Source organism: Python bivittatus, unplaced genomic scaffold (genome assembly GCF_059951505.1).
Source record: "Python bivittatus isolate LINGU-HERP-01145 unplaced genomic scaffold, Pbiv_v1 ctg000410_np1212, whole genome shotgun sequence".
NCBI classification, from domain to species: Eukaryota; Metazoa; Chordata; class Lepidosauria; order Squamata; family Pythonidae; genus Python; species Python bivittatus.
Window position 1 is genome coordinate 7,330,589 of NW_028277067.1, and position 22,863 is coordinate 7,353,451.

The 22,863-nt window shown below is 43.6% G+C and overlaps 2 protein-coding genes across 4 annotated transcripts in view; one reads left to right on the forward strand and one right to left on the reverse strand.

Annotated features, from left to right (window-relative positions):
• LOC103064172 (trafficking kinesin-binding protein 1-like) overlaps nucleotides 1–10,540 on the forward strand; it is a 47,383-nt gene extending 36,843 nt beyond the window's left edge. For 2 of the 3 annotated variants that reach the window (XM_088143444.1, XM_007443578.4), the window contains 5 exons: nucleotides 327–548; nucleotides 1,810–2,108; nucleotides 4,149–4,367; nucleotides 5,092–5,194; nucleotides 8,496–10,540. In XM_088143444.1, the coding sequence (XP_087999570.1) occupies nucleotides 327–548; nucleotides 1,810–2,108; nucleotides 4,149–4,367; nucleotides 5,092–5,194; nucleotides 8,496–9,000 (1,348 nt within the window). In that variant the 3' untranslated portion in view covers nucleotides 9,001–10,540. Of the gene's footprint in view, nucleotides 1–326; nucleotides 549–1,809; nucleotides 2,109–4,148; nucleotides 4,368–5,091; nucleotides 5,195–5,366; nucleotides 5,426–8,495 lie in introns of all 3 variants that reach the window. The other variant, XM_088143445.1, reaches the window with a different exon arrangement.
• Nucleotides 10,541–16,566: 6,026 nt separating this feature from the next.
• On the reverse strand, nucleotides 16,567–21,969 carry LOC112540736 (uncharacterized). Its single transcript, XM_088143285.1, has 6 exons — nucleotides 21,816–21,969; nucleotides 19,530–19,729; nucleotides 18,710–18,962; nucleotides 18,043–18,350; nucleotides 16,968–17,017; nucleotides 16,567–16,667 (listed from the first exon to the last, which is right to left on the reverse strand). The coding sequence occupies exons 1-6, from the start codon at nucleotides 21,966–21,968 to the stop codon at nucleotides 16,567–16,569; spliced, it is 1,065 nt and encodes a 354-aa protein (XP_087999411.1). The 5' UTR covers nucleotide 21,969.
• Between the last annotated feature and the right edge of the window lie 894 nt (nucleotides 21,970–22,863).

Genomic DNA, 22,863 nt, shown 5'->3' on the forward strand with positions numbered 1-22,863 from the left:
AAATGGCTCTGAGCCCTAGGGATGCACCATGATGATGAAGCAAGATGTAAAGGAGGCTCACCATCAGAGGTGACATTGTGAAGGAGGAGCTGGAGGAGGCACCAAACTTGGGGAATGTAGGCTCCAGGTAGTTGGGGCTTAGAATGTTTCTTGGGCCTATAGGCAGTGAAGGGTGTGATTTTATTAAAACAGCACTGGGAAACAATTAGAGACTATCAGCATTTCAAGGGTGTTATTCTTGAGTCTTTTGACAAAGAGAGTGACCAACCTTCTCTTTGATTTCTACCACTGATCACAATATTTACATCTGTTTTGCTTGTTTTTAGGGGCTTCCGGCGGGTGTTTGAGACAGTGAAGGCTGTGAAACAAGCAACAAAGGCCAAATCAGGAATGGCGTCACCACTGAGTCTTCCCCCGGGTTCTCCCAAAGTATCTTCAGTGATCTGCAGTCACTTTAGCACCCCACGCAACAGCCGCTATGGTTCAGATAGCCCCATTATGCTGGAAGAAAAGAGTGACCTGGCTCCTGAACGTCTGGATGGTGCCCAGTGAGTATCGCTAGGACCTGGACTCCTCTGTGGGAAAAACAGCCTTGCAAATCCTGTAGGAGATAACCTCATGGTTGGGTTAGCCCAGCCTTCCTTCATCTGGAAATCTTCAGATGAGTTGGGACTACAGTTCCCAAACTATAGTTCTGAAGATTATCATCCCAAAATATCCAGAGCATGCTCTTAGGAAGGCTGGGTTAGAGCTTAAAGACCAAATCTGCATAATTTCTGGCTCACCACCCATGGATTATGCCCATTTCCCAGGAGTTTAACAATTTTTTCCATCGTCATTCCTTGCCCATGGTAATTGGTGGGGTGTGAGTCTGTTCAAGCAGTTGTTAGGCCCCACACATTGCAGGGAAGATTGTTTGTCTTGATGGATCTCAAGCTTTCCAGACCACCTATAGTCCGAGGTGGACCCACTGAAAGAAAAACAGAATTATTTTGGGGCTGCCTTAAGGAGCATCAAATGATTCATCAATATTTTGTCCTGCTGGGCCTTTGGTGAAGAAAAAACAGTCAGATAACACGTTCCTGTCTCCAGACCTCACACTTGGAAGCAATTGGGGGCTGTGGGTTCTAAGTAGAGAAAGCCACGAAAAATGGGCAGCTAAAGAAATACAAGGCTATGGTCTCTTCATTCCCTCCCCACATCCCATTGTGTGTAGATGTTTCTGTAAGGGTCACAAGAGGAGTAACTATCACCACCCTTTTTCTTTAACTGCTATGTCTACCCTGACAAGTTTTCTGCTAGATTCCTTTTGCACTGTTTTTCCTAACTTTGATTTGCAAAACCAACATGGAACTGCTGATGTACCCAACAAGATCTCCTGTCATTCCCAGCGAACTCATTTTCCATCCGTGTATCTTTTGCCTCCACTGGAGAATGTCTTGGTCCAAGTCTTACTAGAGTGCAGTTGCTCAAAGGCCTGTCCTTGTTCTTAGTGAAACCAAGGCAAGGTTCCTCTGTTGGTTCTTTCTAATCTCTTATTGTCCTGCCTCCCCATCCAGTTTTAGTAATAAGTTCCTTGGGACAGGGATCTGTCTCTGGGAAAAGCCTGTTCTTTATCTGCCTGTCTCTCAATCAATTGATCATGATCAGTCTGTGCTTCTCCAAAGGTTGTTGAACTACAGTTTCCAGAAGCCCCCATTGTTACTATGTAGGTTGGAGCTGTAGCTCAGCAACTTCTGGAGAGCCAAGATTCTCCCCTCTGATGGTGCTTTGAGAATCAGATCAGCTTCACGGTTTGTTTTATTTTAGCCAGGGCGTGGCTGCTACATCAGGTACACCTGGCCACCATGTCTTGGAAGCTGCTCTCCAGTGTTTGTCTGCTCGCCAGAAGAACCACAGCACCGAGCATTCATTTTTTGAGATGGAGCGTGAATGCAAACTGAGGCGCCTGGCTCGGGAGGCGGAGGACTCGAGTGGGTTTCTGACCCCCAACGAGAGCATCACATCTACAGGGACCAACTATTCAGGCAGCTCTGGGGGTTCTGGCACCTCCTTGGGCTCCTACTCTTGCTTCCCTGATAAGCTTCAAATCATTAAACCCCTGGAAGGTTAGTGGAAAAGGGGAGCTCAGGACTCCTCATTTGGAGAAACAGCTTGTTCTGGTTTGTTCATTTATTGCATGTCCTTTGGCTTTCCAATCTAATTATTTTTAGAAGGCCTTTTCTAAATAATAGTAGAGTTCTGAAAGTAATCTTCTGAATCAGCAAAAGGAAGAGAATCTCTATGGGCCAAATTTAACTGGGAAAGGAGGGTACCTGCCAGTTGTTCCAAGATCTAGATGGGAAGAAGAATATTGAAGAACAATTCCTCCAGTTTTAATGTGGAGAAAAATAGAGTGCCCTGAGTACTGAATGTCTGGGAAACCAAATCAAGACTATGGTTTCTGGTTCAGTGAACTGGCAATAAAATAGATACCAAGGCACTGGGGGAGGGCAGCATTACTATAGTACACCCTAGAGTGGTTCAGTCTTAAAGGGTGCAGAAAGATCAGTTTCTGTGTACCTGATACTTTGCAGTCATTAGCACTGAGTCCAGTGCCTATTTTAGAGGGCAACGCCCCAAAGTTGGTGGCAGATGTAGAAATGAAACAGAGAAGATCAATAGGTAGTTTGCATAATCTACTGTTGTCCAGTTCCAGCATGACATATACAGGGGGTTCTCATTTAATGACCACTTGTTCAGCAACCATTCAAACTTATGACAGCGTTGGTTGCAATGTCCCCATGGTCATATGATTGCGATCTGGGTGCTCAGCTCTGGCTTGCGATTATGATGTTGCAGTGTCCTGTGGTCACGTGATTGTCATTTGTGACCTTTTTTGCTGGCTTTCTACAAGCAAAGTCAATGGGGAAGCTGGCAGGAGGTTGCAAATGGCAACCACGTGACATCCTTGCTTAATGATCTGCAGTGATTTGCTTAAAGATGGCAACCAGAAGTGCTGGAATTTCCATCCGTTGCTAAGCGGTGCGGTCGTGTGACGTCATGGTTTACGACTGCATCACTTAATGATGGAAATTCCAGTCACAATTACTGTAGTTAAGTGAGGACTACCTGTAGAGGGAAGTTGTGCAGGTTTCTTGCCTCAGACCTGGTCTGGCTGTTTGTACTGGCTGGCAGCTATTCTCCAGGTCTCAGGCTGAGAGAATCCTTCAATCAGCTGCTGTCTGGGAGATGTTCAGCTGCAGGTGTCAGGGAGGAGCCAGTGCTCTGAAGCCAGGAGCGGGCTAGCTTTTGACAATTAGAATCACGCTTAATATTTTTGGAAAAGAAAAGCTAAATGAGCAGTGCTCACTCTCTTACACACACACGTACAGCAGGTTTTTGGGGGGAGGGGTTGTTTCTGGTTTATTTTAAGCTGTGTTAAATTCCTTGTAAGGCTTATGTTGCAGTTTGTGTATTCCCTCTCTCAAAATGGCAGAAAATTGTGTGGCTGATTTTTGGGAATTGTTGTTAGAGAGTATCTGGGGGACAGAAAAATGGGTTTAGGGCCCTTTCCCTAAGTGAGGCAGGCATGTGTATAGAGTTTCTCCTCTCATGTCTGAATACTAGGATCACGGGCTAAAGCTGCAGCATATGAGTTTCTCCCTGCTTAAACCCAGAACCCATCCTTGGCCACTTTTCTTCCTGTGTGTGTCTATGAGAGGCTCCAATGCAGTCATTTTTCCTCCTTGTTTGGGATGGTGCCACAGGGCTAACCCTAAACATTTTGCTGCATGAAGGAAAGAACCAGAGGACATTTTGCTCCCATCTGTAAAAGCCAGTTAGACTGGTAGTTGAATTTGTTCGACTCCCATTTCTATCCTCGTTGAAGGCAGGCTAGCAATCGGACTGGCCATGTCAGAAGGGATTAGGGCATGCTGTTCTTTGCAGGTGTAAGATTGGACTGGGTGTCCAGCATGGGGCTTAAAACTTGCAGGACTGCCTCCTGCCTTTCTTGCATCGTCCGCGTAGTCTGGGAATTTCTATTTCTCACTGTAACTTCGGCTTGCAATTCCCCCGGCTTCTGTTTAGGCCTGCTGCAAATGATTTTTGCTGGGTTTTGCCCCTGGCTCCAGCAAATTCAAGGAGACCTCTGTGCCTTCTCTTAGGCTCCGTGACCCTGCACCATTGGCAGCAGCTGGCCCGGCCTCACCTGGCAGGAATCCTGGAACCGCGACCTGGTGTGCTTACCAAAGATTTCCGGCAACTTGACACTGATGTGGAGGAGGTCTACAATTTGAATGACTTGGAAGAAGATGACATGGATGCCAGCATGTTCCCTTCCCCTGCTACCTCAACACCTGCTAAAGCCAAAGAAAGGCCAAGCGGTGAGTGGGTTGGGCTGGGCCACTTACAATGGAGTACACAGCTTGTCTCAGCCTGCGGTAGCAAATCCTGATTTGAAAGTTGGCGAGCATCACCCCATCTTTCCTGCAGGGGAGCAATCCTGGTTTATTGCCAGTTGTGATAGTTAGTTGGAAGACTACAATATGTGCCTGTTGGTGACGTCCAAACTCAGCATTGCTCGTAGATACCATGTGTGTGTTGGTAGTGTTCCTGTAGCTGTGAATAGATGGGGTCATGAGACAATGTGTCTGGGAGGAGGCTTCCTATCCAGGAGTAACTTTCTACTGGAGAACCTGTAATCTTCTAGTTCAGTGTTTCTCAACCTCAGCAACTTTAAGATGTGTGGACTGGCTGGAAAATTCTGGGAGTTGAAGTCCACACATCTTAAAGTTGCTGAGGTTGAGAAACACTGCTCTAGTTTTGCATAACACAGTGGTTCCCAGCAGCTTCAGCCAGTCTTATCCACGGTGAGGGATGCTGGGAGTTGTCATTCACCAAAATCTGGGGGGACCACAGGTTCCCCACACCTCCTCTAGCAGGAGACAGTTTACTGTAAATCATTGCAAACAAATTGGGTGAAGTTTAATTTCCTGTTGCTGTTCACAGAAGCTTTTCCCTCCACTGTTCCCCTTGATGTTTGTCCGCCTCCATGACTCCCCTCCATTCTGCTCACTCATTAACCCTTTGTTTTCCTGTCCCATTTAGTTTTTCACTCCGTTAACAATCTGCCCCAGACCCCGCCTACTTTCACCATCACCACCTGTTGCATCTTGCACCCTAGCAACGAGGTTACCATGGTGACACCCAGGTAAGCATCCTATTGCCCCTCCCTTGAGCTTTCCAGCCATCTATTGTTCTCCTACATGGCGAGGCCATTTCCTGTATAAAGGATGTGTGGATGTGTGTGCGTGCACGCCTGTGATTTTTAACCTGTTGTCTTGCATCCTCCCCCTTCCTCATTGTCAAATCCTGACTTTTAGGCCTTTCTCCTGATACGGGCAATTTCTACAGCCCTGGACACATTGATGGGAGCCCTGAAGTAAGAAATCGTTGCTTGCTTCCTTTCTCTCTATCCAGCAGCAGAACTTCCCTCTTTGATCCATCTCCTCCTGAGTTACCTTGGCTTGGCGAAAAGGGGATCCAAGCCCACTGGATGATGGCTGGAGGGAGGAGCAGGGTCTTGCAGAAAACAGAGAATGAAAGTTGCTGGAAGTGGGAGGAGGAAGTTATAACTCTTAAGTGCTTGGGTTGACTTAAAAAGAGTTTTGGTGATCAAGCCTGTCCAGAAAGTTGACATGATAACCAATTTATATCTATTTTTTTTAAAAAAGCATTCTGAATGTGCTCATGCAGGGGCATTTTCCTTAACTGTCTGATGGCCAAAGCTGACTTGGCCCAGATGAAGCCCTGGCTAAGAAACTACATGCTGGGCAGCCCATTAAAAGTCATGGTGGGCTAATAAAACAGAGTAGGCACCTGCTTTCGGTCAACATTAACGTTTGCTGCACTTGCTAAAATACTTCTGCAGAGGCTTTTAGTTGCTCTGAGGCTATTCTCCTCTCCTCTTGTCTTCCCACCCATTTGCTACTGTGAGGGAGCCAAAGGAAAGTTTCCCCTCAAGGTTCTTAGCTCAGAGGCGTTGAATGAGCTGCCCTCCCCCACTCTGGAGATCTTCCGTCCAGGCCCTTTTCTTTGCTTGGTTAAAGTTAAGGAGGTTACAGTTTTGCTGAAGGATAATGAGTTGATGAGGATTTGGGGTGGCTAATGCCAGGGATAAGCAAAGCAGGTAGGTCTCCTTTCTCCTAAATAGGTCATCATAGCAAAATAACAAGGAAATGGATGAAGAGAGGGACTTATTTATTTAAGTCAGTTTTCCCCAGCCATTCACTGGAAAGTATTGGACTTCAGCTCCCATAATCTTGGGTTACCTGGAGATCTATGAATTTCTCCTGTAACATTGTGACTAATTGCACACGACAAGCTTAAACCCTCAACCCAGGTCAACAAAATCCAACTGCTGTGTCTGGATCACGGTATTAGGGTTTAATTAATAAATGGCGGGGTTTCCACAGTTTACTGAACCATATATCACTCAATCTCGCTATAGCCTAACCTATAGCAATTTGCAACCCCAGCTCCTCTCGGCCTTGATGGTTGGGATGGGCAGCTAGAGTCAGCCCCTCTGGGAAACCAAGATTTTAACCCACTAATTTTTTGCAAAGCAGACCTCATTACTAACCTCTCTGCTTTTCTGCAAACTAACTGGTATGAATTTTGTGGTGCTGACCTTCAATGCTGGGTCCTAAGCAGATCCTGTCCTCAAAAAGCTAGGGGCATGGAGAAATGGCTAGCTAACAAACCACAAAAAAATAATGCTATTGAGAGATTTTCCCAGAACAAAGGTGGGTAATCTTTGCTTGGCCAGGAACAACATCTAATATTTGGGCAGGGGGGCAAGGAGCCATTCTGCTGAGGAAAATGATGTCAGTGGGTGGTGTCACATCTCTGCCTGGGATATCCTCCATTTCTTCTTAAAGTTCCAGTGTTTCTTTGCACGAAACCTATTTCAGGCTTTATGTGAAAAACAACTAGAACCTACTGATAATATAAACAGGGTATACCAGAAGTCAGGCCCCATAGGCCAATCACAATATGTTTTATTACTTGATTTTTTAAAGAGAGAATATTCCTGTACTTAGGGATGTTCAAAGGTCATGGGTCAAACAAGTAAGGAAGTGCTTAGAAGAAAACATACATTACATTTAATGTAATTTATACAATACATTATCAACATGGCCTGACTTTTAGTACACCCTGTGTATGTATGTGTGTAAAAATATATATTAGTCACTGGAGGGGTAGAAAGAAAGGGGCTTAGTGGCCACCAGGTGCCCACCTGTGGCCTAGATACTGAAAAACAATTGGTAGTAATGTCAGGAGAGACTCCAGCTTTATTATTGGATGGTCAGAGAGCTTCTGTCCTCAACACCTTTTTCTATTATTTATTTTTATTTATAAATCAAATTTATACACTGCCCATCTCACTATCAGTGACTCTAGGCGGCCCACAAGTAAAAAACATAAAAACGTTGAAAGACTGCAAAACACATTAAAAGACTACAGACAAAGTTAATAGATGGAGAGAGCATCCTCAAGGCTATCAGGTACCAAGATGGAAATGTCTGTGTCTTGGCCTGTTCCTGGACACTATGAACAGGTACCTGATTTCAGAAACCAGGAATTGCTGCAGTCATGGCAAGGCGGGGGAATTCTGGGAATTACAGTCGCAACACGGCTATAGGAGACCAGGTTAGAGAAGGCAGTCCCTCCACTAGCACCATGGAAGCGTTAAGGAGCAGCGCGTCATGGCTGACATGGTCTTCCAGTTTTAGTACTGTTGATTTCAGACTCTGTGCTACTTTGGTCCCTTCTTTTGTTTTGCAGAAGACCCAATTAAAAAGAAATGAATTTGGTGGATTGGGCCTTAAAGGATCAGACCCTGTAGTTCTCAGCCAGCCTTAAGGGTACCACCAGAAGCAGCCACTGCCCATATTAATTGCGACAAGCCTGCCTTGGTTATCTGAAAGGGAACCAAGAGGAACCTTTTTTTTTTTTTATGCCGTTGATATGCTTAGGAAGGAAGGAACTCAAGCCCCAAAATATTCTCACTAGAACAACTCTTTCCCCATATGTGAGCAGGAGCAATTTGTAGAAAAGGAACACAAGTGACAATCTCCCATCCTCCAAGCCTTTCCTTCACTTTCACTTTGTAGACTGAACAGAAATGAGAAAGCCAGTTTCTCCATTTGGTTTGTCCATTATGTGCTCCTTTCCTGTTATATACAGAAAATTAGTATTTTCAGGGCCCAAGTAATCAGGGGCATTTGCACCTAGTTGAGAAAATACCATGTAATTTAGAAATCCCTCTAAATAGCTTTCTCTGAAAGGGACTTCCCTGTTGCCAGAATTTGTAGCCAGCACAGGTTGAGAGGCTGTTGTAGAACAAATCAAGGTGGGTTGGGATGTATGTATGCAATTAAGCACCTACCTGAAATGTATCCAAACCTTTACACTGAATGTTTCTGTTTTACTCTCCTCCTCCTCCTTAGTCTTTATAATACAGTTGTGCCCTCTTGTGGGCCCTGCACGGGGCTGAACCCCTCTTCCCCTCCTCAGCACCCCCTAAAGGAACAACCCAGGCAGGAGGAGGAAGAGACAGAATCTCCTCTTGGACTGGTGACTCTACTGGCAGAGCAAGGCATTTCTGCACAGAGCCAAGGAAGGGCACCCATGGCTTTGCCCCAGTTTATTAGAGATCCATCTCCTCCTCCTTGGCTTTCTCCTTCCTTGGCTTTACTGTGGCATGACCGCTGGGACAGCTTTGCTAATTGGACCTCAGGACTGTGTCGGCTGCAGTGCAGGAAACCAGAGAAGAGCCGGGATAGCATCTTCAGCTTGAATCTGGTGGAGAAACTGCAGCAGCTGGGGCTCGACAAGGTGTTGGCGAGAGGGGAAGCATCATACATAACCTCACGTCTGCAGGAACTTTGCCGGAGAAAGAAAAGTCTCTCTGGACTCAGCTGGCAGGATCCGACACCGATGGGGCCTCAGTGAAAAGGAAGGGAAGTCCCATTGCCTGCTTTATGAAAGATGGACAAAACTCAGATGTGTGGCTGGAGCTTTGGGAACTCTGGTGTGCTGGGATGAGGGGCCCAGAAATTCTGTTTAGAGCACTATTTTCTCCATTCTGTTGTTGGCATGTCTACTACAGGGGCACATTCCATCTCTGCATCTCCATTCTAGGAATTTCTTCTCCCTTCCTTCCTCCTCTCCACTGTTGGTGGAACACTTCTGTCAAATTAGAGTTCTGGACCACTGCAGAAAAGGCTGGACTGGGCAGGAGGAATGAGACATGCTTTGAAGCTGATACGTCTTTTGGACTTCAGTAGTATCCCTGCCCCCACCTCCATTTCTTCTGCCTTTTGTGTCAATCTTACTCTTCTACAGTCGCACAATTCACAGAGCCTTCTGGGTTAGGAGGCCTGGGGCAAAAGGAGAAGGCCAAACCCTTGAACATCACAGCTAGAAATGGTAGTAGACAAACTGAGTATTGGAAGCAGCTGCTGAAACAGAACTTTGTCAGGGACGAGAAGCAGAGATTAGCATCAGGGGAAAATGCATCAGCTTTTCTGCTTCACCTAAGCTCATTGTTTTGAAATTGGATCTCTCTGTCCCCTTTATAATTTCTCAGTTTCAACAGAGATGGCAGTAGATAATAGAGAAGCAGAGATAAGTAGAAATTTGGGTGGGAAGTTTTATTTATTTTATGGGGGGGGGTGATTGAGAGCACTCCTTAAATCCAGTTCTCTTACTACCAATACTGGTGTCCTTGACCTTTGTTAACTGTGACATGATGTCTGTGTCTTTACCTTGCTGAACTCTGAGGAGATTTTCTCGCTTAAAGACATAATCACAGTTTATTGTAAAAACAGTGAAGAACATTCATCAGGCTTTGGTTGCAGTTGTATTATACTCCCTAACCAAGGAGTTGTTGCTTTCTCTTTTGTTGGTGTCTGAGCATGTTCTTTTGGGAATATAGAATTCCCTACTTTCTATCCTTGTTGAAAATTTTCCAGCACTTTATTCCCCCTTCCACTCCACTGTAGTGTTAATACAAGCTGGATCTTTGGGTATGTTTCATCCATGCTAAAGCAGGACTAGATCATGTTCCTCCCAACTCCTCTTGAACTACGGTTCTTGTTCTTTTCAGAGTTGGGGCAAGTTTGCAATGGCGTCCACGGGTGTTGTGTTTTTCTTTCTTCTCTTGAAAAGAATGCCTGCATTTTCTCATTTATGAATGTTAAATTAAAAACTCAACTTCATCCCTCTTGGACCTGTCTAGTTCTCTGCTCCTTACATGCTTCTATATGTGTGCTGCACTAAAAGCCATTTGCACTCCTTCTCCAAAGGCCAGGATCACCAGTTTGCACTCTTCCACATTCACAATTCTCTTCCTGTGACTCCCTTGGTGAAATTAAATGATGTTGCTGTTGCCCTGAACAGTCTCGTGTGCTTTTATCTATATACACACATACATTTAAACATACAGACTCTTCTCCTGTTGGGAAAGCTGAGCTAGGTCATGTGCTTCACCCATTAATGTGGCTTGATTTAATTTAACATAGTGCTGAAACCACCCATTGTGACTTATAAATCATTGTTTATTATGGTTCAGTGGGATCTCTGAACCATGCTGACAAACTCTGGTTGAATGAATTATGGCATAACATGACCAATAAACAGAGGTGTCCTATTTTGATAAGACTAGATTTGAAATTTGCAGGTAGGAAGAGTGATCTTAGAAGAGATGTATAAGAAGCAAGGATATCAAGCTCCACTTCTTACATGAAAATCACAGCCCTCATGTGCTGGACACTTTTCAGGCTTTGGGCATTCAGATTCCCTTGTGGGAAAGGGTAGGGGGATAATGTAGAAATAAAATGTCTTGGCCTCTTCTATACACATTTCTTGACTATGCTTCCAGGTGATCCTGATATTTTAGTCCAACCTGTCTAGAAAATGCCACACTGAGAGGTTGGTTAGACAGTGAGGGGCTGCAGTTGTATGACCTCTCCACTGGAGGGCAGAATAGGTGAGAGGGAGAAGCAGGAGATGGAGTAGATGCAATTGCTTGATCTAGCCAGCAGAGGGCTGTAAAGATTCATTGTAGCAAAGCAAGATCCTTTGGTCCAGCCTGGTTGGATTTAACATCTTCTGACTTGGAATTATCTACTCAATAATATGAATACCAGCCCTTCCTTTGATTACTCTCTATGTGAGGGATCCCAGATAGCCATAAGGTACTAACTGCATATTTGTTCATACAGAGAATACCTTCATTTGAAAGTCCAGCAGACTTTCCAACAGGTAAGGGATCCAAGCATAACTTTTGCCCACTGGAGACTGTCCCTAAAATGCATTTTCATCTTCATTGCAAATTTAGCACATCAAAGGCAGTTTATGTTGGATTTAAATTGTCCTCACTTGGAACCTGCCCCCCCCCCCTAAGTTTGGCGAGACATTTTTTAAAACACATGAGATCACATCTAGGATCAGTCGTCATTTCTGTGAGTGCAGTTGTATTGGAGCCTAGAAGGTGAGTTGTGCTCGGGGGGCTACTGATAGGTTGAGATAATTTCCCTTTCCCTTCCTCCAAATGTCCAGAGAAGGGCTTAGCCTCCTGGGATGAGAGAGGGAATCCTTTGCTATGAAGCCTTATATTATGCTCCATAATACATCAGTCTCCCAACAGCCTCTTTCCAAGGATGCTCAACTTGGAGCTGATATCCCTGGAGCTTTTCACCACTTGGAAGTGGGGTCACATGCTGTAAAGACATTTAGAACTGGCCTTCAGGAAGGAATGAGTGAGCCATTAAGGGAGGACTTGTGGAAAAGATTATACGCTCCTGATGGAGGCATGAGAAAGAAACTCAAAATAACCCCACTTTGATTTTGTTTAATATAAGATGGGACAGAGAGAAACTTGGAAAGTTTCTCCCGTACTACAATAAAGAACATTTTTGGAATGCCTGCTGCTTGATCTGGCCTACCTTGAAGGGCTGGCACATGGATAACATTGTTTTTCTCTAAGCCTGATTTAAAAACAAAACAGGATACCATCAAACCTGCTTAGGAGTCATCAGTAATAGCATTTAGGAGAGGAATACTCCAATATTAATTTCAGCTTGGTTTGCCAATTCCCTTCAGACAGATACTGCTTACCTGCCTTGCAGTATCTAAAAGACCAGCTGCGGTCTCCGTGTCAGACCTGCTTGCCTGGCCCCTTCCCCAACTTTTCAGAGGAGCAATCTGATCAGAGAAAGGATGTTGCAGCTTGCCAGCATTCGTAAACCCCGGTCTCCATCCTGCCTCAGGTACAGTAATTAGCAGGCCCCCGGCTTAGTGGAAAACTCCATCAGGCCAGTCGAATGTTCCTGTTCCTGGCACCCTCTTGAGGATGTTAATGAAGGTGGCCCCTAAGTGGAGGAAACAAGGGGCTCAAGGTTTTTGGTTGCTTCAGGCACAGTGCGGTCCTAAGGTGCAACAGGCCTGATTGATTTGTCTGCCAGAACTTTCAATCAACCTGGGGTTTGTGCAAAAGAATGGCATGTCGAGAACCTGGTTCTGGAAGGAAGCCCCTTTTTCCTTTCTGCCTTGCCTAGAATACTCAGTTTGCTTTTGCTCCGCATGCTTAACCTAGCTATTGACCTTCCCTATGTTCTAGGTTTGTGTAATACATTGAGCTACAAACCCGTGTTATTCAAATTTGGCAACTTTAAGAACTGTGGACTTCAACTCCCAGAATTCCCCAGCCAGCATGCTGGCCAGGGAATTCTGGGAGTTGAAGTCCACAGATCTTAAAAGTTGCCAAGTTTGAAAAAACCATGTTATAAACTAAACAAAAGGCTATGTTGGTACCAGCTGAGCCACATTTAACTGAACCTAATCCTAAACTTAGCATGTTGTGCAAATATTGCCGCTAGGGTAGTATGTGGATGTACCCATGTCATCAAAGTAAGCTGTGGGAAAGAACCATCTCAAGGCACAAGCTGGTGTCCTTGTAGTTGTCGGTCAGGGGTGGGTGAGTCAGGAGCTCCTGATGGATTGAAGATGTTTAGCTCATAAGAACACTGTTGAAAGCCTATTGTATACCCTGAAACTTTGATAAGTGAAGGGACTATTTACAAAACATCTGCCATGGTTGCATGGCTAATATCTGTGTGAATATGGGTATCTGATGCCAGAGCTCCTAGAGCTAGTTTCTCAAGAGACTAAATTCCAATGGTTTGACAATAGCCATGTTTAGGTCTAAATGAAGTGGCTGGTGTTCTTGAGCAATAGTCATGGTGAGTCTAGCGCATGGCTTATGAAGTTCAGTTGAAATGACTTTTTGAGAGTCAGTTTTGCACCTGGTTCCAGCTGGTTAATCTTGAGGATCTTCTAAAAATCAGTTTAGATTCTGCAGGGTTGAAATTGGCCTTTCCCCTTGTCCCCCTGTAGTTGGGTCCTTATCTACAGAACCAAATAATGACCAAAATTGGAAAGCTTTTCCTTAACCCAGCCAACCCTTCTGGATTCTGGGTTCGTGTAGGACATTTAGCTATAAACTAAATAAACCCTTACGGAAGGCTGTTTAAACTTGGCTTTTCCTCAAGCATTAGGGTGAGGATTTAGGGAGCCCAATATATGTATGTTTGTTTTTATGGAATTGTTATGTAGTGCTTTGGTTATGTGTTTCTTGTGTTGACTTTATTTTAATTACTTTAGTTTTTTAATATTGTTTTTGTACAGACTCTTCACCAACCAGTTATGTATTTAAGATGAGCGGCTATATAAATGTTCTAAACAGAACATTCTTCCAAACTGTTCATTATCTCACTCCTGGAGAGGGTCTTTCTGAGACTCCCCCGCCCCCCTTTGATTGACAGTCCGTGTTTTTTATTAGTGGGACAGTCAGATTCTTATGGGAAAAAGCTATAGCTCAGAGTTTTCCATTTGTCCTTGTCATGCAACTACAGTAATTGTGGATCCAAATACATTCTTTAAAAATGTTAATACTTTTTCAAAAGTCTTTTCTGTGACACTTTTGGCTCAAGTCTTTTATTGGGGCATATTTACTCAAAGTGGTATAACAACCATTTCTTCTCTCCTGAGATAGATATAGATATAGATATAGGGATAGGGATAGGGATAGGGATAGGGATAGGGATAGGGATAGATAGATAGATAGATAGATAGATAGATAGATAGATAGATAGATAGATAGATAGATAGATAGATAGAAGGGGGGGAGAGGGAGAGAGAGGGGGGAGAGAGAGAGAGAGAGAGAGATAGGATGGGAGAGGGGGAGAGAGGGAGAGGGATATCAGCACCTTCATTATAATTTCTAGGTTACCCTGGCATAATTCAAATGGTTACAGTTGATACACGCCTGATGCAATGTTTGTAGGGTAGATCCCCTCTCCTTGCCTGGATCTTTAGTTGCCTGCAACTCTGCTCACCAGTTCCACTGTTTCTTTCCTTTAGTTTTTCTTCCGTCTTTTTTTTTTGCTTTTCATTTCCCACTTAGGAACTGCCCCCCCATCTTAATCAGTTCCACCATTTTGCATAATAGTGCACTACTACAGTTGCAAAATGATGCCTTCTGGGCCAGCATGTCAAGGGATGTATGACCCATTGTGTTGATTTGTTTTGTTTTGTTTTCTCCACCTGAATCCAGAGAGAGGGCTATCGTTGCATTTCTGATATAAATGTTTTAGAAAGGAGGGGACGCCACTCCAGTAGGTTCAGAATTCATTGTATAGATGTGCTCGGGCTGAAATGTGCCAGTTTTTAATCTGGTTTTATGCATTAAAATAATTACCTACCTAACCAAAAATAATTATGCACCCATCCAAAGCTAATCATGGCATTCCTAATCTGCTTTTCATTTAAAAGGACTCGAAATTTCTTTTCAAACATTTGCATGTAATTTATGATCAATGCCATAGAAATGTTCAGATACAAAGGTCATGGTAACTCAGTGTCCCATTTTGTTTATTTTTCTCATATCAATTGTACTGAAGCAAAGATTTAGAGAAATGAGTAAGGCAGAGGGTAGGGAATTGGGGAGGGGAAACAGGCCAGGAATGAAGGGGAACCATCAGGAAGGTGACCCAACAGCGAGGAAAACAAGCCTCTAAGGGTATAATTTTCATAGTGGAAGACAAGGAACAGTGGTGCAAATTCTGCTTGAGATATAGCTTCAGAATTCCTCTCCCACACAACTTTTAAAGGTTATGATATGATTTGCATGAGGATTGCAGTGGGGGAAGAATAGAGTGTGTGTGTGTGTGTGTGTGTGTGAGAGAGAGAGAGAGAGAGAGAGAGAGAGAACAAGTGTTTGTGTGCTTCTACTCCCAATTCATTTGTATTTAGACAAATGGAAAGCAAATGCAGGAACTAAGAGGTACAGAGAGGAGGATGTCTGACTAACAAAAGATGAAAATAGTATTAAAACGTGAAGGTTTTTTTTTTAGGAGTCAGATGATTTTTCATAAACCTCTCCTTAGTGAATAGTGTTTAAAATCACTCTTTAAGAAGCCATCAAGACAAGGACCAACCTTTTTGTGGCAGAAAATCCCAAATGTTGATTGAAGCAGACTAGGATGCAAGATGTGGAACAAGAAGAGATGTAGATCATGAAGGGGTAAATGGGAGAAAAACAACGATTTTGTAGAATACATAATGGAGAGAAGGGTTGTCTGTCCCCAGTTGGGTGGAGCACTTTTCCTGTTGAATTGGCCTTCCTCATCCCTCACAAGGCCAAAGTTGATCAGTGGCTATCAGAATGCAGCCTTAATGAAATAGCTAAAAAAATCAAGTCATAGAACTTAGAAACAGAGGTCTTTATAGAGTATCACAGAGCTACCGTATTTTTCCGACAATAAGACGCCCCCATGTTCAAGACGACCCCCACTTTTCCAGCCCAAAATTAAAAAATCAATATTTTAAAGATAGTGCAGAACATATTTTTATTTAGTAATTAGTTAACATTGACCTGATACACTTGGTGGGAGGAGGTCCAAACCGTCTCTCTGCAGCTCTATTTCCAGGCTCTTTTGCATAACTGATTACATTCAAGCACGAGTGAAACTGCAGATAGCTTGTCTCTGCAAACAGCCTTCCTCTAATTGGTTTGTTCAGCATCAGCTGACATCAGTTACATCAGGCTCATGATTGGAGGAAGTCTGTTTGGGAGACAAGCTATTTCACTCGTGATTGGAGGCTAGCAATAGGAAGAAACCTTTCTGCAGAAACAAAGTATGGGCAGTTTTGCAACCGCACGATTCTCGGCTGACTTCCTTGAATAAGACGCCCTTCAGTTTTTAGGGTAAGGATTTTAGAAAAAAGTATCGTCTTATAGTCGGAAAAATACAGTAATCTAGAAGAAATGCCCTCTTTTTTGCAGCTATCAAACGTGCCTCTTTCTGACCTAATTCCTAACCCACACCCCCTGCTTCACACAAACATTGTTACCACCATCCTTTGCTTGGCAAAACAACCTTGTTTGAAAACCATTTTTTTTTTTATTATGGTGAGGTGGAGAAGAGGCTCCTCCACTGAAGGTCTGCCTTTTGGTCAGCGTTTCTTTCCTTTGCCTCGAGACTTGCTCTTCCGCCGGCTCCCCCAGGAGCAGGATCTGATAAGGGAGAGGAGCTTGCTGGGCTTCCGGGATGAGTCTGCAGAGAAGCAAGGAGACCAAAAGAAGGTGCTGCTTCAGCCTCCCAAGAGGTGTTAAGGGCAAGGGCAGACCCCCCTTCTGTGGCTGGAGGTTGGATTTTTTTTTTAAAATAAGGCCTCCCAGGGTCATGGGGTAGGGGATTAACATGGAAGCGAACCACCCCTGGGAATGCCAACTGTTAGGGGGAATGGATGGTGCAGGAAGAATGTGAGTCTGATGCTGGCTATCAGCTGGAGCAGACCTCAGTGATAAGCAGCCAAAGGACAGGGGCATTTGGATGAGAATTAGCCTGTCCTACCTCTCCGGGGTGATTTCTTTCTGCCTGCTCTGCCGCTCTTACTGGTTTTCCTGAAAGAACAGTCCCCAAGAAACTCTTTGAATCTCCTCAAACTCTCCACAGGAAGCACCTCAAGCTTTGCATCCTTTAATCACATTGAAAGTCTTGCTTTGGGCTGAAGAACCCGGGCTGCCAACCTGTGCTCTCCAGCTGTGTGCTGGATTGTAATATTCAGATTCCCAGCCAGGTGGCTACTCAACTCAGTGTGCCTTATACATTAAGGAGGAATGCAAAAAATTGTGCTAGAAGTCCCACCCAGTCATTCTCAAACCTCTTTTGCATCATCTGTGCCAGAGATGCACAACTTTTGTTAGGCTGATGGCTACACTTGGCCTTCGAGATGGAAACAGAACAAAATCTACTTTTTTATATTTGGTCAGAGTCTGTACTCGGTTCAAGCTCCATATAAATCAGATTTATGACTGAAACTTAGTCTATTCCCTTTCTTTACAGTAAGCTTTCCTAACTGGTGCCCTCCAGTGTATTGAGTTACACCTCCAATTACTGTCTGGAAACAATGGAAGCTGTGGCTCAACACTTCTAGGGGGTATCATATCAACTGAGGACATCATGGCTGAATAGAAATGTGAACCTAAATCTTTCCAGTTCTAGTTAATCAGGAACACTGAGATGGGGAAATTACGAACTTTCCAGATGCTGCTGAATGCCAACACAAAGCATCTCCCAGTGTTGGCTGTGCTGGTTGAGTTGCTGGGAGCTGTCTTTCAGCAGCATCTGAATGACAGCTCCCAGCACAGACTCTGTACAGCACCAAGTACAGACTCAGTACAGCACCAAGTACAGACTCTGACCAAATCAGCATGTTCCACTACTAATCAGAATACCTCACTTGCTTTAGCAGCTATCCCCATCCCATCTACCACTTCAGCTATAGATTGTTTTGTGGTTTAGAGCTAAAACCCTACCAAGAAAAAGCAAGTTCTCTTGACCCACCACCACTTCCATCAACCTGACATCCAAGTTCTTTTTTTTTATTATGGCAGCATAGAAATATGGTAATAAATAAGCCAGATACCTGGTTGAAGAAGGACTGCTTCCAGCCCTCTCCTTCCTACTGCCTCGGCTCTTGCGACTGGGAGGTCTTTCAAAAGGCTGTGGGGACCTCCTTCCCTCTGAAACTGGGAAGCTGTCAAAGTCAAATGCCTTTTCTTCACTGGCAACGGGAGACCAGCTGGGTACTTGGGAGCTTGGCTGGCTCCCCATGGACATTATCAGACTTTGTCTGCTCATGACGTCTTCATGGATAAGGCTGGGTGTTTCAGATGCTGAGTAGATACTCTGGATGCTCACTTTTTCTTCTAGAGTGAAGGATCCTGGTGGACTCTAGAACAGAGAAGGAACAGAAAGGTTTATGGTTAGGATTAGGTAAGAAATAAATCTTACTTGTGTATCATTTTTGGAATGCTTTCCAAGCAATACTATAGCCCTAAGTAGGCGTGGGAAACACTCCTGTCTGAAACCCTGGGGAGCATCTGCTAGTCAGTGCCAATAGTACTGGGCTAATTGGACAAATGATCTGGCTTAGTATAAAGCAGCTTTCTATGTTCCTTCCCTTCCCTCTGTTGACACTTGGACTGTAAACGTCTTGGACCAGTATCCTTTGTGCTTATATTATTCTATGACATGCCATTCCACTGATGATATGAAAACAAATAAGAGATAGCAACAGAAGGACAGTACACCTTTGACCTGTAGGGTGGAGTGGAGCTATCATGTCTCCCGAGGTCTTTGACCCTGCTGTGAGATTTTGTGCTCAACTCTGAAGGTGGCCGCAGCATATTGACCACCTTGACCCACAGGCCAAAGACATCTTCTTGGGTGCCAGGCTGGGGACAGAGCTGCAGGTAGAAGGTACGGCCACTTGCCAGCTTGAATCGCAGCTGCTTCTTCTCTGGATTGTGGAGTGAGATCCTAACCAGACACAGAGGGAAAAGCCTGCAAGATGGAGAGGAAGACAAGGGGCATATGGAATACGGCTGACACTTGAGTTACACAACTTTTTCATATTTATAGCTATTAGAATACTAGCGGATAATGTGACCATTTGAAAGTGATTGTTTTGCTCAGTACATTTATTCATAAAATAAACCAATTTAACAATCTTTAATAATATACTCTGCAATCCCTGTCTGAGTTAATGCAATGGCCAACTGAAATAATTAAATCATCACCTAATGAATGAGGGAAAAACATTCAAAATCTACAGTTGGCACTAAGTTTATTAAGACCATGTAAAATGGCACTAAACATATAACGTGAGAAAGAGTGACAGGTCCAAAGTTTCCTAGTCATGACTAGATCTAAACATGGACTAGGACTCGGGTTTCATCATTTGCTGGGCAACATTTTAATGACTATACCACACTGGCTTAGTCTATTTGATTCTTAACCCTACAGAAAATATATCATCCCAGCTAATAAGAGATGCCAATCTATAGTAGATCTGAGAAAGATGAGAATACATCTCAGCCTCTCCATTACAGAGAGAAAAACTAAACCCACCTGGTGAGCTCATATCTCTTAGCTGGGAGGCGGGGATGGACGAAGGATTTAAGCTTTGGAGGCGGCTCTTCAGGGGGAAAGATGGGGCGAGCCAGAAGTAATACATTGGGGACCAGCAGACTGGGACTTGTGCAGGCTACTGCAACAGTAACCGTCTGGACTTGATTATGTACGTCAATCACTTCTCCTCGCTTGCTAATCTGCAGAGAACAGGACAGGATTAATGCAGAGGCAGCCCTTTTGTGAAGGCAAGTAGGCAGGGGACTCCTCCCTCCAGAATTTTAGGTACCCTGGTGAAATAACCCTAAATAGGACTTCAAATTGCTGAGCTTTTTTATTTTGTAAACATTTCTTGGTGCTAGGTGACATCAAATAGAAATGATGGATTTGAGATTCCTGTTCAGATGTTTAAGCTCTGTACATCCATCTAGGCTTGCTTTATAGATTGGCTGTGGTGGGGAGGAGGTAAGCCTCCAGTGATTGCCTTCCACAGGGAACCAAACTCCAGTCAGTTTCAGCCTCCAGGGACTGGGAAAATGGGAGTTTTAGTGCCAATATATTTGTAGAGCAAGCATTTGGGAAAAGTCAGCCTGTATGACAGTTGTACAATTTACCCTCCTCTAGTCTCTCACTGTTCCACTCTGTTTTCTATTAAACAAACCAAATCAAATTCTAAATTTTGGCATCACAGTTACCGTAGCATCTTATCTAATTTGGTCTTATCTCTTCAAGCTGACATCGGGATGAGCAGGAAGAGCTTTGACTCTTCCTTGTTACGACTGCAATTTTTAAATAGGCCCTCTTGCTTGGCTTTTATTAGCTACTGTACTTGCTCTCTGGGTTATTATCAGATAGTAACACTTACTATAGCCAAATCATTACAGCTTCCCTTGCTAATTTATTAAAATCAAGACTGCTGTTAGAGGCGCAAAAGCTGCCTTCACTATTTATTTGTTTTTACTGCCATTTGGCAGGCTTGATTGTTTTCTCATGCTCCCAGGAGCGCAGAGATTCCACAAATTCAGCTTTTCCTGGAATGTGAGAGAGCGAGGAGAGGAAGGGAGACATATGCCTTATCTTCTCTCCGGAAGCTGTGGCATAAGGATTGGGGTGCCATATAAGAAAGGATAGGCAATCTACCTAAATGTTACCAACATAATTGGTTGGAGAAAATTGATCCCAGGAAGAGGAAGAATCAGCAAGTTTCAACAGTGAATGTTGCTCTTGACTGATAAATAGCATTGCATCCATTTAATTCATCATAATTCTCATTTCTAATTAAGGGTTTGGAAAGATGGGGGTCCTACTATTGCCATCCACTTTTCTTGTTACTCTTACTTGCTCTATTTTGGTACCTTGAATAGCAGCCTGGCATGTAGGAAATGAATCATCCTGAGCTCTTATCACCATATTCCAGTGCCAACAACGACAACCTTTCATCTGCTAAATTTCTATATGGCGTGATAGAGCTGATAAGACACAGAAACAGCTGTTGTATTGGATGTCTTGGATTTATTCTCCTACGCATTTTGGATAGTTCCTTTATCAAGAAGAACTCTATAATGTAAAATGCCGACCCAAAGTCTTCTTTTCTCAGCAAAAAAACTTTGGTCAGCATTTTACATTATAAAGTTCTTGAAAGAAGTGTCTAGCATGTGTAGGAGAATAAATACAGATGGCCAAGTCAATACCTGTTCTTAGAGGTTTTTTCCCCTTTGCTTGTACTGCTGTTTAGGTCCCCCCCTTTTTTTCCTTCCAATAAAACACAAACATATGTGCACACACAGTTGGCAATTCTGATGAGCCTCAGGAATACTATCAATTTAACCTCCATATTTCTTACACGGCAAAATCATCATCCTTCTCTCACCTGCTTTTTACAAAATTTATTACGGTAGGTTGAATATATCATGAAAAGGCTCGTAACAGAAGAGTTTGGTTTCCCTCTAGCGCTTGTTTTTATGACCAATTTCACTGAGTGTGACTCTAGTTTTGTTCCAGAGCAAAAGGACAAACTGGAGGAGCACTGAAAAGGACACCCCCACTTTATACATTTTTTGATGATATGAGTGGATGGTTTGGAGGTCCCATCAGGGGTATCTGAATGGCCATCACCGACTCAGAAGCTATTTCTGGTTCCACTGTTGAAGCATATGCAATTTGATGTTGCTTTGTTCTGCTATCAGAAACTTAATGTTAAAAAGGATGTTGTTGTTATAGGCACTGTTGGAGGCAGGTGACAAAAATAACAAACACCTGGCAATCAGAAATCATCCTCAGACATACCTGCACAAAGTCACTTTCCAACATGGGAGCAAACTTGAGTAAGTCATATTCTCCATGGCGGAGCTGGTTTTGCAAGGGTCCCATTTCCCTATCGAAAAGTCCTTTGCCATAGTCGCCTCCCGCTGAGATAATGGGCATCCGGGACCGTAGCATCTTTCCTCATCCTAAACCAACATTGTGCATAGAAAATTGTGAGAGTCGGACCTTCTGTGAGTTAATGGCCCTGCAGGGTCAAGTGGTTAGATGACTACGTAAGTGCAAGTTCAAATTCCATAGCTACCAGAAAATCTACTCCCATGTTTGGAAACAGCTATCCAGAAAGTTGCAGCATGACTCTTGCAGGGAACTATTAAAAGGTGCATAAAACTCCCTTGTTAAAATAGCTCATATTGTCTAACTCTCTGTTTGTAAACCAAATTCAAAATGTTGGTTAAGAACTACACAGTGTTTTGCTAATACAGATGACATTTTTTGAAAGGCAGTGTTCTTTCTTATGAGCCTGCACAGATGTAAAATTTTGCAGAAAAGGCTCTTCGGTTGATCTTCCCACTCTTCGAGATGTGTTGGAAAGAATGGAAGAAACAGCCTTCCTGAGAAATGCCCTCCAGGTTTTGGAATTCATTGCCAAAGGAAATGAGGTTAGCTGATTCTCCATTCTTTCTGCAAAGACAAAAACATTTTTATTCTGGCCAAACTCTTCATTTTATCAGTGCATTTTAAAACATGTTTAATGATGCTTTAAATGCATTTTATCCCTGCTTGTATGATAAAACACACACATATACATAACGTGCATGTGTGTGAGTGTCTTGTATTTTGTATAAAATGCCATTTCTTAGTAGAAAGGCTGGGCACCAATTCAATAAACAAATGGTACATGAAGATGGAACATGGTCACCATGATGCTGTACTTTGGCCTCATCAAACTTGGGGCCTTGAGGAGGTCTCGGAGTATAACACCCATCATTCCCAAACATAATGCTAGGTTGGGGTGATGGAAGATGTAAACCAGCATTTCTGTAGAATACCAGGATGGACAAAGCTGGCA